The sequence below is a fragment of the Mustela nigripes genome, chromosome 1 (genome assembly GCF_022355385.1).
Source record: "Mustela nigripes isolate SB6536 chromosome 1, MUSNIG.SB6536, whole genome shotgun sequence".
NCBI classification, from domain to species: domain Eukaryota; kingdom Metazoa; phylum Chordata; class Mammalia; order Carnivora; family Mustelidae; genus Mustela; species Mustela nigripes.
The window spans coordinates 152,966,244-152,982,065 of record NC_081557.1 but is presented as its reverse complement, the minus strand read 5'-3'; the positions used below and the strand labels follow the sequence as shown (position 1 = coordinate 152,982,065).

The 15,822-nt window shown below is 37.8% G+C and overlaps 1 protein-coding gene across 11 annotated transcripts in view; it reads left to right on the top strand.

Annotated features, from left to right (window-relative positions):
* Positions 1-15,822, top strand: part of FAM13A (family with sequence similarity 13 member A) — a 362,150-nt gene that overhangs the window by 270,551 nt on the left and 75,777 nt on the right. For 9 of the 11 annotated variants that reach the window (XM_059375944.1, XM_059375924.1, XM_059375895.1 and 6 more), the window contains one exon: positions 7,418-7,459. The exons of the other annotated variants lie outside the window; for them this stretch is intronic. In XM_059375944.1, coding sequence (XP_059231927.1) covers positions 7,418-7,459 — 42 coding nt within the window. The remainder of the gene's footprint in view (positions 1-7,417; positions 7,460-15,822) is intronic. 11 annotated transcript variants of the gene reach the window in all.

Sequence of the window (15,822 nt, the reverse complement as noted above, 5' to 3'; positions counted from 1 at the left end):
TTCAGGAGGTGAGGCACGCGTCTGAACTCATGAATTCTGGTGTTGTGTTGCTCATTTATAGCTATGAACAGTATATCAGAGCCTGGAGGAAGAAGCATCGCCCTCTCCAGGGTGCCAGAGATGGCTTTCCAGATTAGACAACACTTGAGCTGCACGATAAAATATTCACCAGGCCGAGAGAGGTGGAGGAAGCGTTTAAGACAGAGGGAACAGCACGCACAAAGAGGAGGACTTACAAAAGTGTAGTGAGTGGTCTACAGAGGTATGTTAGATTAGGGAGGGACCTTGTGTGCCAGATTCAGACTTTTGGTTGTATCCCAAAGCACTGGGAAAGTGGCAGAGGCTTTTAAGTTAGGAGTGTGAAGCTGGTAGAGTATCAACAATAAACTGGTATGGGCAGCAGGGAATTGTTTTGTTTTGGTTTTTTGTTTTTGTTTTTTGGTGGATGGGGGTAGAATAAGCACAATTTGGTGATTGACCAAATGTGGGACTAGGAATAAAGTTCTTTAAGGAGAGTCGGTTCTGTTACTTCAACACATGTCTCCAGCCGAGACCCCCCCCCACACACAAAGTGCAGTGTGAGCTTCCTGGCTGCATCAGGCCGTCAGCACATAGTTCTACTTCACTCCGGACTTTCTGAGTGTAAGGGGAGACACAAGCAAAGATAAAGGAACCTCCCCCTCCCTGATGAGGAGCTCTTCCCTGGCGGTGCACACCCTCCATCCCTTCAAATCTCTGATGTTCATCAGAAGGGAATCCAGAGATGGAAGTAGTTAGGTGGATGGTAGTGAAATAGAATGAGATGTTCATTTGTTCCCTCCCGGTCTGTTTTTTTACTCCAAAGACAGGACACAGGCTGATAAAGAATGTCACAGTCGTAAAATCAGGAAGAATCCAAAGAGACTATGTGTTCCTGAGTCAACCAGGAAAAGAATCTTTAAAAGAGACTTGGAGGTACTCTGTCAACTTCTCCAAGGCTTTCTAGAACTATGTTGTCATGCCCACTACTGGATTTTTCTGGGACCGCTTCCTATCTGCTTATCTGCCATCCAGACTGGACAAGTTCTGTGGTTCTTTGGCCCAGAGCTGACTCTGGCAATGGGGCAGAGAAAGAGTGTTTTGTTTCTGTCCAGTGGGAACATAGATCTTAATTCAAGAACATTCATTGAGTGTGCATTATATATATCAAGCAAGAGAGAAGTGTAGTTGGCACAGTGTTTTAGAACAGTGTTCTTCAGCTGTGGGTCATGACCTATTAGTGGTCATAAAATCAGTGTAGCAGATTGTGACCAGTATTTTATATAATTTTACATACATAAAATGTATCACAATAGAACATATCCAAACAAGGGCACCTGGGTGGCTCAGTTGGTTAAGTGCCCAACTCTTGATCTTGGCTAAGGTCTTGATCTCAGGGTTGTGAATTCAAGTCCCCAGTGTTGGGCTCCAGGCTGGGCGTGGAGCCTACAAGAAAGAGAAAGAAAAGGAGAGGAAAGGGAAAGGGAAGGAAGAGGGAAAAAGAGAGAGACAAGGAAAGAAAGCAAGAGAGAGGAAGGAAGGAAGGACAAAAGAAAAAGGAACTATCCAAACAAAGGATAACTTCATAAATTTTGTGTCCATTCTATGGGTATGAATAAAGATGTAAAATGTGTTTCTAACTGAAACATAGCCAAAAGTTTGTCTTTAAAAAATTTTTGTTAAATATTGTATCTGGACTACTTATTGAAGATAGTTCATTTGAATGGGAGTTTACTACAGTCCTGGAGATCAAATCCCCATGTGAATGTTAAATATCAATTCGAGTCATAGCAGATCTATAAAGGAATTTTCACAGACAACCTTTTTGTAAGATGGAGACACCTTTGTTAGGGAGGTTCTTATTTCTGAATTTAGGGGGAAAAAACTTGGTAGATGTATTCATTTTCTAGGGCTGCTGTTGCAAGCAGAAGGGCTTAAAACAACAGAAATGTATTGTCTTACTGTTCTGGAAGCCAGAAATCCCATATCAGTGTGTTGGCAGGGGCATGTGCTCTCTTGAGGCTCTGGAGAAAGATCTGTTCCAGGCCTCCCTCCTGGCATCTATGGGTTCCTTGGCTTATGAAGACACAGCTCTGTCTTCACATGGTGTTCTCCCCATGTTCATGTCTATGTTTGTGTCCAAACTTCCTCTTTTTAGAAGGGTGCCCATTATACTGAATTAGGGCCCACGCTGATGATGACTTTAACTTGATGCCCTCTGTGAAGACCTTTCCAAATCAGGTCACATGCTGAGATACTGAAGGTTAGGGCTTCCACATATCTTTCTGAAGGGACACAATTCAACCCATAACCAATATATTCAGATTCCCACTAGGCGATCAAGAAAGTGGTAAAAACATTTTCCTGTCTTATTGAGAAAAAAGTTATCAATTTTGCAAGTCTTTTTGTTTGGTCTATTTATTTTGCCTCAAAAATAATAGCTCTTAGTGTTGGCTAAAAATTCATGTCCTGTGACTATTAAGAGCTTCAGCTCTTTGCATTAAACCTTTGGTCAGGAAAACTGATTTGCTCTTAAGCTTCAATAAGTTGTTTTTATTTCTACTGGAGAAGTGTCGTATTCTTAGTCATAGCATGCAAATAATACAACTAAACAAAACTTATAATACAGTATCCTACATCTATAGAAATACTTCCCAGAATTATAGCTGCAAACACCTAGCTATAAACCAATCTGAAAGCATTTACAATTGTTTCCCAAGAAGAACAGGGAGATTGTTTTTCTTTTCCATATCCCTAAGTGGGACCAAACCAAAACTCTGAGCACACCAGCTGCTATATCACTCCCGTGTTGGAGTGGTCCATGGTTCATGTCTGGGACTGGGCATAAATTAAAAGCTGTCAAGGAAGTGTGGCACTTGAGGCTTTGCAGAGAAAGGAAGGAAGGGAAGAAAATGTGCTAATTTTACTCACCTCATCATTCTCTAAGAAAATTCTCAACATGAAGAAAAACCTTTAATTCCGGGGTGGGGGGGGAAATGCTTACTTAATACTTTTAATTGTATCCTTTTGCTCCCTATCTCCCCTTTTTTGCTCTTTGTTTTGTGTTAGCCCCCCACGGATGATTTTTCCTAGTTTCTTCCATGAGTAGAACCTAATCCTTAGCATTTACCTGATTTTTTTTTTTTTTAATTCTCCTCAGTACTCAAGGAGCACTTGCAAACTATTTCTTCTAGCTCAATCACTTGAAAATTCAAACTGTGTAACTAAATATGCAGATGATGTTCATTTTTTTTCTTTTTCTGGTATCCAGCCACAATGACCAATTAGAATATTGGACTCATTGGAACATTTATCAGAACAGTTCAGAAGGGAATTGAATGGAATGGTGATTTGAGCCAGCTGTGGAACGTCCCTTCTGAATACCACACTCTTAGGATTCTCCTAACAGTATTTGCTTTTTCTCAGACATAGAAAGCACTACACATTTTGTGATATCCATTAGCTTGCTGTGTAATTAAATTGATAAACATTGTATCCTGTGCCTTCTGGTTAGAAATTAGTGCAACTCTTGAAGAAACGAAGTCTAGGTGTGATTCATTGCTGTGCATTTACCAGTATTAAGCCCTATAAATAAATTCTATTAGGACCCCACTAAAAACATTTTATCTGTTACTGCCCTTCTCAATTGTAGCTTCCTAGATTTGGACTGTTACTTGGGTCTATTTGATAAATGTTATTCCCAGAGGCCATTGTTTTGAGAGCATATATGACCACATGCCTGAAGAAGTTAAGCTCCTGATTATGATTGCCTGACCTGCACAAAGTGCCTGCCCAAATCTCTCAGTGTACGTTCAAATTTTAAAAAAGAGGAAAAAAAAAAGATAAACTGATTGGCTACTTTAATTTGGCCATTATTCAGAGTTAGCAAACAAGAAATAATTAAAACCTGGGGTTTATACTAGTAACCAAGGAGGAAATTGAATGTATTCCAAGTTAGTAGAGTTTGTCATTGACTTAATTTCATGACACGCACTCGCTTTTTCATTCACAGTATTTGTGCTTATTTTAAAAAATTAAAAATGAGTCAGAATTCTCAATTTAAAATTTAGACCAAAAATTATGACTAATTTAATATCATTGCACTGCCATTAAATCAGCATAAATCCAGGAACAGGAATAACCCCTATAAATAGATACTTGGGGCCTGTAACAATAGTAAAATATCCATTTTGTACAAATGTAGAAATGGTGACTTTTTTCTAAATGTAAATTTTGTGGAAAAGTTTATTTTCTCAGTTCTATTTGGAAGAATTGTCTTTAGCCATTTCTTCTTAAAATTGTCTTTAAAATCAGTGCATTTGGGGCACCTAGGTGGCTCAGTCATTACATGTTTGCCTTTGGCTCACTCAGGTCATGATCCCGGGGTCCTGGGGTGGAGCCCCTCATCTGGCTCCCTGCTCAGCAGGAAGCCTGCTTCTCCCTCTACCACTCCCCCTGCTTGTGTTCCCTCTCTCACTGTCTTTCTCTGTCAAATAAATAAGTAAATAAGTAAATAAAAATCCTTTTTAAAAATAAATGATTAAAAAAATGAATCAGTGCCTTAAATTGATTTTTAGAATTAGTTGATTTAATTTTAAGTCAGTGCTTCAGTTTTGTTTCAGAATTTATACCCTTGTCAAGTTACAAAAACCCAAGAAAAGGGTACTTTGATGAAAAGGAAAAAGAGAGATATGCAAATTAACTATCAAAATTGATTTATTTTCTTTTTCTTTTTGATTTCTGTTGTTCTTCTTGAGTACTGTGCATGGGTCGGTGCCCTGTTGACTGCTGCTGATTTGAGTAAATCTACTACTGAGTCTGTTTTGTTTTATGTAAATTGCAGTATTTACACTTTCTTTTTGGGAGCATGTAAAATTAGTCAAAAAATTAAGAATTTCTGATTTCATCTTTCATTAACAACTTTACCTTGTTTTCAGGCAGGTACAGCCTGAAAAATACTTGCTTAAGATTAAAAACTCATGTATCTATCAGGAGATACTCTTATATGGCCAGTACATTCTAATGAAATAGGCACTTTACACATGCTGCCCATCATCATATACCGTGAATGGACTAAGGTTGGTGAAGAGTCATTATAATCAGAAGCATGATATGGGGGATATAAACTCCACGAGATCTTGCTAAGGGCTGCTGCCATGAAGACTGGTCATCACATCAGTTTTCTTCACCTATTCATCAACCCCCCCCCCCATATTCTGATGTCTTAAGACTGAAGGGAAGATGGTAACTGACAGAAATGGACTAACTTGTAATACAATAACTCACACGTCACTGGCTGTGTGACCTGTGACCTGCACCTGTTAGGTGCCCCCTCTGAGCTTACTTACCTTGAGTTGAGGAACAAGTACCAAGAAGGGTTTTGATAAGGAGTTACAGGAGTTAATTAATGTTGGAACACCCAGTAAGTAGCACCTGGCTAATGAGTACATGTGTGAGGGAGAAAAGATGTAAGAGAATAAAGGATTGATTTTGATTGCCTCTGTTTGCTACAAAGAAATTTAGCACATGCACACAAAATAAACATTAGCCAAAACATACCAACAGCTGTGTTTAGAACTCTGCACCATCTAAATCTTCTCCCAAAAGCACTTCTAAGTTCCAAGGAAACCAACCATATTGCTAATTGAATCTTCACTAAAGTACCCTTGTTAAATTTCATTAAAACGTGTTGCATGTTAGAGTTAAGGGTCTGTTGTGGGCATAAGAATGTTTAGTACACTGCCCCCTTTATAACACATGGAGGCAATGTGCCTATAATAATAAAACCATTAGAGGTTTTTAGTTGCCGCCTTTTTGCATAGTATTGGTCATAATTAATACTTTTTGACAGTGAATCCTTGATTAGGAAAGCCAACTCCAACATATTTTATAATTTGTTTGGTTCAGTGTTCTCAAGGAATTTTTTGAAACCACTGTGTAAGCTCCTTGTACCAGTTTTGCTTAAAGTAGTCCCCTCCTGTAATAGCCCTGCTCCCAGTGGACACTTCCCAAATGTCACCTCTAAGGCTTCAGCTGTGCAACCTGACTCTTCAGCTGTGTCCTCAGTCCACCCACATTAGAGTCCATAATGAAGCTGATCCATCGTTCACCCACCACTTAGGAAGAATTGGCACAACTGGTTACAAACGTTGAAGTCTTTGGCAACATAAACATTAGAGTAGCTAAGCTATAATGAAACTGGAAACCAAAATCAGGCAGGAATGAAAAATAGTGTGTCATTGTTTATGTGCCATTTTCCAACTAAAATGTTAAGACCTTTTCAACTTCTTGGACAGGTGTGTTTGTGTGTATGTGTGTATGTGTTTTACAATATAACCGTGTAGTGAGATTTTGCCAGGATAATATTACCAACAGAAGCAAACTTTCCTCTTTTCATCAGTGATCCTTTAGAAAATAAAAAATAAGCCAAGAGAGGGAAAACTGAAGTTATCTAGTTGCTTCCCCAAAGGTGGTGGACACCCCAGGAGGTGTATAAGATTAACCATGGGGTACAAGAAGAAATATTAGGTCTTCTTTTTGCCTTTATCTAATAGTTTATTCTTCTACTTTTATCTCTTTAATGATGCACATAATTAGTAGAAATAGATACTTAGTCATGTATTGAGGGGAGTGCTGTTTAAAAGTAAATTTTATGACTGTGTGATCACTCCAGCAGACACTAAGGGAAAGAGACTCATTCTTTGCTTTGAAGTCATTTATCAGAAGAAAAACATATGTTAAGGAGAAAAGTATTGTATATATCTTACATTTTTTAAAATACTTTTATATTAAGCTTCATATTGTTGTGTTTGAAGAACGTACACTATTGTGTTGGTTGAAGACTGTAAACTAATTATATAATTTCAGTTATGTCCTTACACGCTATCCATACTCGTTAATACTTAGAGTAAATACAGAAGACACCAAGCCAGTGTTTGCTGATGCATCTTTCATTGCTAGGGCATCGTTCCTGAAGTGGTTCACCCTTAACGGGAATATTTTGTTGTCTGTTTCTTACTTTCATCATCATGGTAATGAACTATAATTAACTTTATTGAGATAATTGAGTATGCAATCATTTTAAGGGTTTATGTATAATGTGTGGAACTTGGATGGGGTCTGTAGAAATAAGGTAGTAAAAAGCTTCCTTTTGAAAAAGTGATGTGACTGACTTTTGCCTGAGGCTAATCTTGAGAGAAACCTCTCTTGATGGTCTCCCATGAAGAAGTAATTGACCTTGGCTAGGTCCAAGGTAGAGGATGTTTTACTAACTTTACTCCATTGTGAGATTAGCTCTCATGTGTCAAAATAGAATTTCTGGCAGGAAGAATAGGGTTTTAGTAAAATTGATATGTTAAAATATTAACAGAAATTAATACAAAATTTATTTTCCTTTTAGTTCACAGGAAGATGAAAGACCTATGTCGCCTTTCTATTTGAGGTATTTATTTGATTTTTGTTGTTCTATTACAGGGAATGAAAGAGGGGTAGGGCTTCTTTGCGTTTATTTGCCCATTTTAATTCTTTTCAATAGAGTATTCTACACTGTGGCCAAACTAAGCTTATTGAAAACCTTCATAATATTCCTCATGCAGTGTTTTTCTTCTCTTTGGTTTAAGAAATCTTAAATTTAGTAGAGCTAAAAAGATTACAATAAGATACTTTATTTTTAATTTTTTTTAATTTATTTTATTTAAATTCAAAAATGGCAAGGTACCCATTTTAAACTATTAAACCTATTTTAAACATTAGAAACTGCCGAATGATTATGCTGTTACCTACATCTTAAAAACTTCTGTTCCATGCATAGATGCAGGTGGGGGAGGGGTGTGAGCACAAAGCTTCAACTATGTTAGATCATTTTCTATACAGTAGTGGATTGTGAAACTGAGTATTCAGCAAGTTCGTGGAGTGCAGGGTTATTTTCTAAAGCTTATGAAGCCAGAAAAACAACTATTTTAAAACAGGTGAGTTTACAGAATTCAAAGTAGATGTTAAAACTCTTTCTGCAATTTTGAAATCTACTTTCTTTAAAAGATGTCAGGATTTGAGAGACATAGCTTGTTTATTTCTAAATCTGATTTGTTGTGATAGTCCCAGAGTTAGAGTTGGGCTTTAATTCAACCAACAATAGTTCAGAAATGTGTCATAAGACTTTAGTCTTAGCCAAGTAACTGCTTTTCAGTACTGTTCCGCCCTTCAGCGACTCAAAGCATATTGCATAATCACATTGTGGCAAAAGAGAGAACATCTGAGGTTTTAGTCTGAGACAACATGGTGGTCCAGTTGATTCACTTTGGTTTCCTGCCAACCAAATCAGCATACTTTGGTTTGTAGGCTACCTCAACTATACAGCTACTATAAACACAAGAGGATGTTGTTGCCGAGTACATGGTGACTCTGGTATTCATTATGTAAATACACACAGAAATATCAAACAAGTGGTTATCTTATATTAACGGAAATTAAGTTTTACATGATACAGAAGACTACAGCACCAGCTCATGCCAGCAAATGAGAACTGTCCTCTGTCTTATTTTTTTTTAAAGATTTTATTTATTTATTTGACACAGAGAGAGAGAACACAAGTAGGAAGAGCAGCAGGCAGAGATAGGGGGGAAGCAGGCTCCCCGCTGAGCAGAGAGCCCGATGTGGGGCTCCATCCCAGGACCCTGAGATCATGACCTGAGCTGAAGGCAGAGGCTCAACCCACTGAGCCACCCTGGTCCCCCACCTCTGTCTTATTTTTATTCCTCTAGGCAATATTAGTCTATGTTTTACATGGTACTAAATTTTGTCTTTTTAACAATTTTAAAAAGCTGATGGGGAAAAAAGGGTTTATAAGTCTTAAGACCTTAAGAGACACATAATTGTGTTTTCTAATATGATGATTTTTTAAATTGTTTAGACTAAGAGTATGTCTTGAAAAAGAAATTCTGTACTATAACACTTGGTAGAAGCTATTTGAGACATAAAAACTAAAATCTTATGGAAGTAGTAAAAAACAATGAATATGCCTACTAACCCACATGTACAGGAGAGGTAAATTTGCAGAAAAAGGAAGTTACCATCAGGCACTCCTTTGGAAATTTTAAATAAGTGGAGCTATTTCATAAATGAAAAAAATAATTATTATTTGTCCTGAAATTAAAATTTCAAATATAGTTTCTTTTTCTGAATAACTACATGGTAGTCTTAGAAATTATGTAAGAAGTAAATTGGCACAAGTTAATTCAACTTTTTAAAAATTATCTCCTTGACAAGAAATAGGGAGAATCTATTTGTTTTGTTTTGTTTTAAAATTATTTGTATGGCTGCTTTGAGATTAACTCTTCCTGGGTTATTCTAACACAGAGAATTTAAGTGGAAGAAAAAATACAGGATTGTTAACTATAATTAAAGTTCTTCCAGATTTTTGAACTAAAAACATAGCATGTCTACTGACAGTTTAATTTATAAATTAGTGCACTTTTGCACTACCTCTAGTAAGAGCAAATGAGTACCTAAATGTTGTAAGTGTACTTATATTTCTGTGGTCTCTTTGTCTTCCGTTCCTTTTTCTTCTACTTTATTAAGATTCCCTTCCTACAATTCTCAGAAAGGCCAGTTATTCCAAGACTCATGAATTTCATAACAATTTGTCAACATGATTAAAAAATTAAATTGGCTCTTTTAAAATCCAAAATCATGTTTACTGCGGCTTTGGGAAGTAAAAAGTGATTGGTAGTTGGAAAATGATATTTTTCCTGACTAGGAATATTGAATGTTGAGTGCTATGTATTATATTTTGACAGCGTTTACTGGTCAAGGGTTTTTGGGATTTGATTTGGGGCTTTTTTGAGGTGGGGGGGTGGCATGTAGACAGAGAGGTAAGGTCCAAACAAGAGATGAGACACATTGGTTGAGCTGGGTACTCATCAGAAGTAGATCCAGCCACAGGCAGATAGGCAGAGGGGATGGGTTAGGGCAGCTGGTCAGGGGTGGGATATTCAGAAGGTAGTTTATCCTGAAAGGTCCAGCATGAGGTAGAACAGCAAAACTCAGTAACTGCAGGTCTGGGAGTGGGCAGTCTCAGGAAGACTGGATCAAAACAGAAGATAGGGCACAGCAGGGCTCCCGTGTCAGAGGGAGGAGAAGAGATGATCCATAAAGGAATTCAGATACAGGACATCGGACAAGCATCCAGCTCTTGGAGTGGAGACAAGGTGCATTCTTTATAATGAAGTTAGAGTCTGCCTGTGTGGTAGAGGATAGAGATGGAGAGCATGCAGAGAACTTACAGTGCATTAGTGGAGGTTCCAGGCCCTTTCTATGGCTTGGGGAAGGCAGGTGGAATTCAGGAACCGGGAGCCACAGAGGCCATTGCAGTCGTTACCTTGCTCCACTTTTCACCTCGTAGAATTCCAGTTTCTGTGATTACAACTCTCTGTTACAAGCAGTCATGTCTGAACCACATGGCAGTCTACTATACATTTCAGTTGCCTTCAGTTTTTTCTGTAGTCGGGCAGGACATACACTCATATATTCTCATTCTAGATTAAATATCTGCTGTGGTAAGAACTCTGTCTTCTGTAATTTCAACACTTCTCCACCCTAGCCTAACTCACCAGAACTATTTGTCCTTTTTTCCCCTCAAAGGAGAGAAATAGTAGCTACGAATCTGCACTTGCTGCCGTCTCCTGTGGCAGGATGCCTGCAGCTACAGTAGCTCAAACAGCGGGTATCATTGTTCCCTCCATGCTCATTAGAGATTAGCACCCTGTTGAAGTGATTAAGGAAATGAAAAGGAAGAACAGATTATACCAAACCCTTAGCAAGATTGCTACAGAAAAGACAAGAACCTGCAGACCTCAGGTGAAGAACGTCCTTGGCGAGGATGTCCATACCCGGGGCTCTCATGGGCTCGGCTGGACTCCCAGAAAGGCACCTCCATCTCAATTGCTCAGATTAGCAGCTTGCTGTAGGTATTCTGTGCCATGTCCAGCATGCTATTGTCTGAATTCTCTTGCCTGTCTTCCGGTCCGATCTGGCAAGGATCTGTTGCTAGTTCCACTTTTATTGGTCGGGGCCTTCACAGTCTGCAAACTCCTATTTTGACTTCTGTATTTATTTCCACTGGGACTGAGGCTCTGAATCTCTACTTTCTATTCCTCCATATCTCTCCATCCTCCCTTGCCTCACCCGTACTACCTTCACATTCCTTAAGGCTGGATTCAGGTCCTACCCTGACCCCATCCCAACCTGTCCTGTCCCATCCAACTTCTACATTTGAATTCCTTTTTCTTAAAAAAATTTCTGGATTATACATACAGTTTGTATGCATGGATGATACGTACAGCCTATATATGAAGCCTGTCCCTGCCTGCACTTTATCAAAATCCTAAATGTGCTTTAGGGGCTACGTACCTGTAACCAGTCTTATTCACTGGCTCTAAACAGCTCACCTGGCCTCTGAGTGGTGGCTCCTTGCTCACCTAACACCTACCTTTTAGCCCCTGCCCTAATCATCCTCTGCTTTTTCTTTCTTATTTTGTGCTCCATTAAAACTCTTAAATTGACCATCTTCATCAATTTCAGCCCAAGTTTTAGTATACAAGATACAAATTAAAGCTAAATTACTATTTTAGCAGATTTGGAATAGCTTAGGGTCACTGTCAGTATGTATACGTTTTCTGATTTTCCTGAATCAGGAACATCAGATAGATTTGTATCTAAATAAGATTTTGGAATAGAAACTCATTCTTCAGTATTTTAATATTTTTATTCCTTGAAACCAGGAGTAATTAATTTGTGAAAGTCTTTTAATGGTAGATTTATGTTGAAGAAAAATTTAGCTTTGGATAAATTGAGATTAAAACATTACCTGACATTAGATGGGATCAGAAAACTATGTGACACCACTCCTACCCTGATATGTAGAAAAGTTTTTGTAGAGCATTTATGAATAACTCTTCGGGGATTATCTTTCCAAACAACTTGTGCTGGAATTTGTAGGTTTATGATTTTTTTTTTTTTTTGGTCATGCTTTATCAAATGTTAATACATTCTTTTTCTTCTTGACTCTGTTGTACGTTTTCTTAATTATCATTTTGAGATAAAAAAAATCTCATCAGTTGGGATAGTTTAGAAAAGCGTAATATATCAGGCATTATATTTGTTGTTGACTAACAAGTGCAGTGAACAAGCAGGCTATTTACTTGATTATCTACTTTTTTTCCCACCCTAGATATTTGGGTGTCTTTAGACACAAATAACTATATATTAACATTATTTGTTTCCTTTGTCCTTTTTAACTAGAACAGTGTTTCTCAACTAAGGAAGCACAGCATCTCTGCCTGTGGAGCTCTTTTTGAGAGAGGGGCAGGAGGGTAACTACAAACAACAAAATATAGATAACGTAAAATTTATCATTTTAACCATTTTTAATTATTTTCTAATATCAGTTCACCATCTTAACCATTTCTAAGTGCATTTCCACTAATAATGCATGAATCCAATTGCTCCATGTTTTTCTTATATTCTGTTTTTTGATAACACCATCATTATGATACATACTTTGTATACTTTAAAGGTGCTGGGATCTCACTGGCCAAGATTCTGAGCCTTGAGTGGTTTTGGGTGTCCATATTTTCAATAAGTATCATGAGATAGTCTTTTCTACAATAAGTGCTGGGAAAATAGGATACCCACATGCAAAAGCATGGAATTGGCCTCTCACCTAATATCGTATAGAAGAATTAACTTGAAATAGATCAAAGCCCCAAAGGTAAGAACTAAGCCTGTAAGAACTCTTAAAGGAAAACATCAGGCAAAAGATACACAACCCTGAATTTGGCAGTGATTTCTTAGCTATGACACCAAAGGCACAGGAAATAAAAAGTAGACAAATCGGACTTCATGAAATTTTTTAAAGTTTTACAGATCAAAAAAAAAAAAAAAAGGACTATCAGCAGAAAGGAAAGGAAGAATGGGGGGAAATATTTGCAAATCATTTATCTGATAAGGGGTTAATATCCAGAATATATAGAGAACTCCAAAAAATCAACAACAACAAAATGATTTTTAAAATGGGAAGATAATTTGAATAGACATTTCTCCAAAGAAGTTGTACAAATGGCCCATAAGCACATGCAAAGATGCTGAACATCAGTAATCATCAAGGAAATGCAAATTAAAACTATAATAAGGTATCTCACCTCACACCCATTAGGATAGCTGCTTTGAAAAATAAAAATAACAAGTGTTGGCAAAGAAGAAGAGAAATTGAAAACAGGGTCACAAGGTCCCAAAGAGATATGTGTACATCCATGTTCATAGCAACATTAGTTGTAATACTCATAGGGTGGTTGCAACCCAAGTGTCCATCAGTGGATAATGGATAAACAAAATGCAGTATATATACACAGTAGAGTCTTATTCAGACTAAAAAAGGAGGAAGCTTCTGATAGACACAACATGGATGAACCTTGAGGACATTTATACCTAGAGAAATAAGGTAGGCACAAAAAGTCATCTGTATACTGGGTATTTACCCCAAAGATACAGACGTAGTGAAAAGAAGGGCCATCTGTACCCCAATGTTTATAGCAGCAATGGCCACGGTCGCCAAACTGTGGAAAGAACCAAGATGCCCTTCAACGGACAAATGGATAAGGAAGATGTGGTCCATATACACTATGGAGTATTATGCCTCCATCAGAAAGGATGAATACCCAACTTTTGTAGCAACATGGACGGGACTGGAAGAGATTATGCTGAGTGAAATAAGTCAAGCAGAGAGAGTCAATTATCATATGGTTTCACTTATTTGTGGAGCATAACAAATAGCATGGAGGACATGGGGAGATGGAGAGGAGAAGGGAGTTGAGGGAAATTGGAAAGGGAGGTGAACCATGAGAGACTATGGACTCTGAAAAACAATCTGAGGGTTTTGAAGGGGTGGGGGGTGGGAGGTTGGGGGAACCAGGTGGTGGGTATTAGAGAGGGCACGGATTGCATAGAGCACTGGGTGTGGTGCCAAAACAATAAATACTGTTATGCTGAAAAGAAATAAAAAATTTAAAAAAAAAAAAAAACAGAAGACATTTGAGAGAGAGAAAAAAAAAGACATCTGTATGTTCCCCTAATGTGAAGGACAATGTAGTCAAATTCATAAAGTCACAAAGTAGAATGGTGGTTGCCAGAGGCTGGGGGGAAAGAGAATTGAGAGTTACTGTTTAATAGGAATAGAGTTTCAGTTTTAGAAAATGAAAAGAGTTCTGGAGCTGAATGGAATGAGTTTACAATGTGAATATACTCAGTGCCACTGAAGTGTACACTAAGAAATGGTTGAAATAGTGAACGTTATGTGTGTTTTGCCACAAGAAATTTGAGGGGAGAAAAGTGTCACATAAGAGATTTTAATGCATACCCCTAGCTGAAAACCACTAAACCAGACAACTACTGCAAGTACTATTTTATACTGCAGAATGGTTATAAATTTAAATAATGTTCATCATATAATTCTCTAGGGATTCAATATTGAGTTCTTGATATCATATTTTTTTTACTTAGTAAGAGACAAGTATAGATTCTGAGTTTTATTCAATCTGTTAATTAAAATATTGAGCATATTTATTAGACTATACTGATAAAGTATATAAATTTTTATGGTTTTTATGCTTCTCCTCATGTCTTTCATCAGCATGATAAAGCAAAGGAAAAACTGACTGTCAGGTAATGACACCTTTATGACCATTCTATCTAGAGCTCTTGTTGTTTCATTCTTCAGCCTTCTTGCCTTCCTATAGGTTTCTGTTTATAAGAACTTCAGATCTGAATAAAATATAAATCTTTAATTTAAACAAGTAAAAGACCAGCTTTACCTAATGTAACTATCCCAGGCTTCCCATTTAAATTCTAATGATGATATCAAAGACAAAAACTAGAGACAGCTTTGTAACAATGATAAACCCATGTATCAAAGGTTACATCACTGGGATAGACTGAGAAATGTATTTTCACTTTATAGACTTCAGTTCCACCATCTAGACAATACAGATGGCCACAAAGAGAGAATGAAGGGAATGGGGGATGGGAAACTAAATTGGATTCCTTCCTTTGTCTACTGCACAAACTAGAAAAATGAGTGACATTCCCCCTATTGAACAGAAAGTTACTTTCTGAACCACTCCGAGCTGAACTGCATATTCTTTTTCACCTCTCGGCCCCCCTTTAGCTTCTTTATGTCAACATCTCTTCAAAGACTAGAACATTTAGTATACAAAACTATCCCCCTGGGATGTTCAGTTGCTTAAAGCATTTGAGAAGAGGATAAAAAGGAAGGAAGATTACCAGGCATAATGAGTGCTTTCAAGAGTACACTGTACAAAAACAAAGTACAAATTTATTCCTAATTCTCCAGCTTAGTCAGAAAATTGGACCAAATAGGAAGTGCACCTATTTAAGCATCATAGATTGTTCTAGGGCAGGCTCATATTTTGGCCCTTAAAATCTAAATTCATGAGCGGGCATCTGCATACAGCCAAGGGATGATGAAATAAACAAGAACAATCTACCCACCCAGGTTTTGGTAATGACCTGCCTGAATTGATGGATTCTCCTCAAGAACCACAGAACACATGGGGCGCCTGGGTGGCTCAGTGGGTTAAGCCTCTACCTTCGGCTCAGGTCATGATCCCAGGGGCCTGGGATCGAGTCCCGCATGGGGCTCTCTGCTCAGCAGGGAGCCTGCTTCTCCTCATCTCTCTCTCTGTCTGTCTCTCTGCCTATTTGTGATCTCTCTCTCTATCAAATAAATAAATA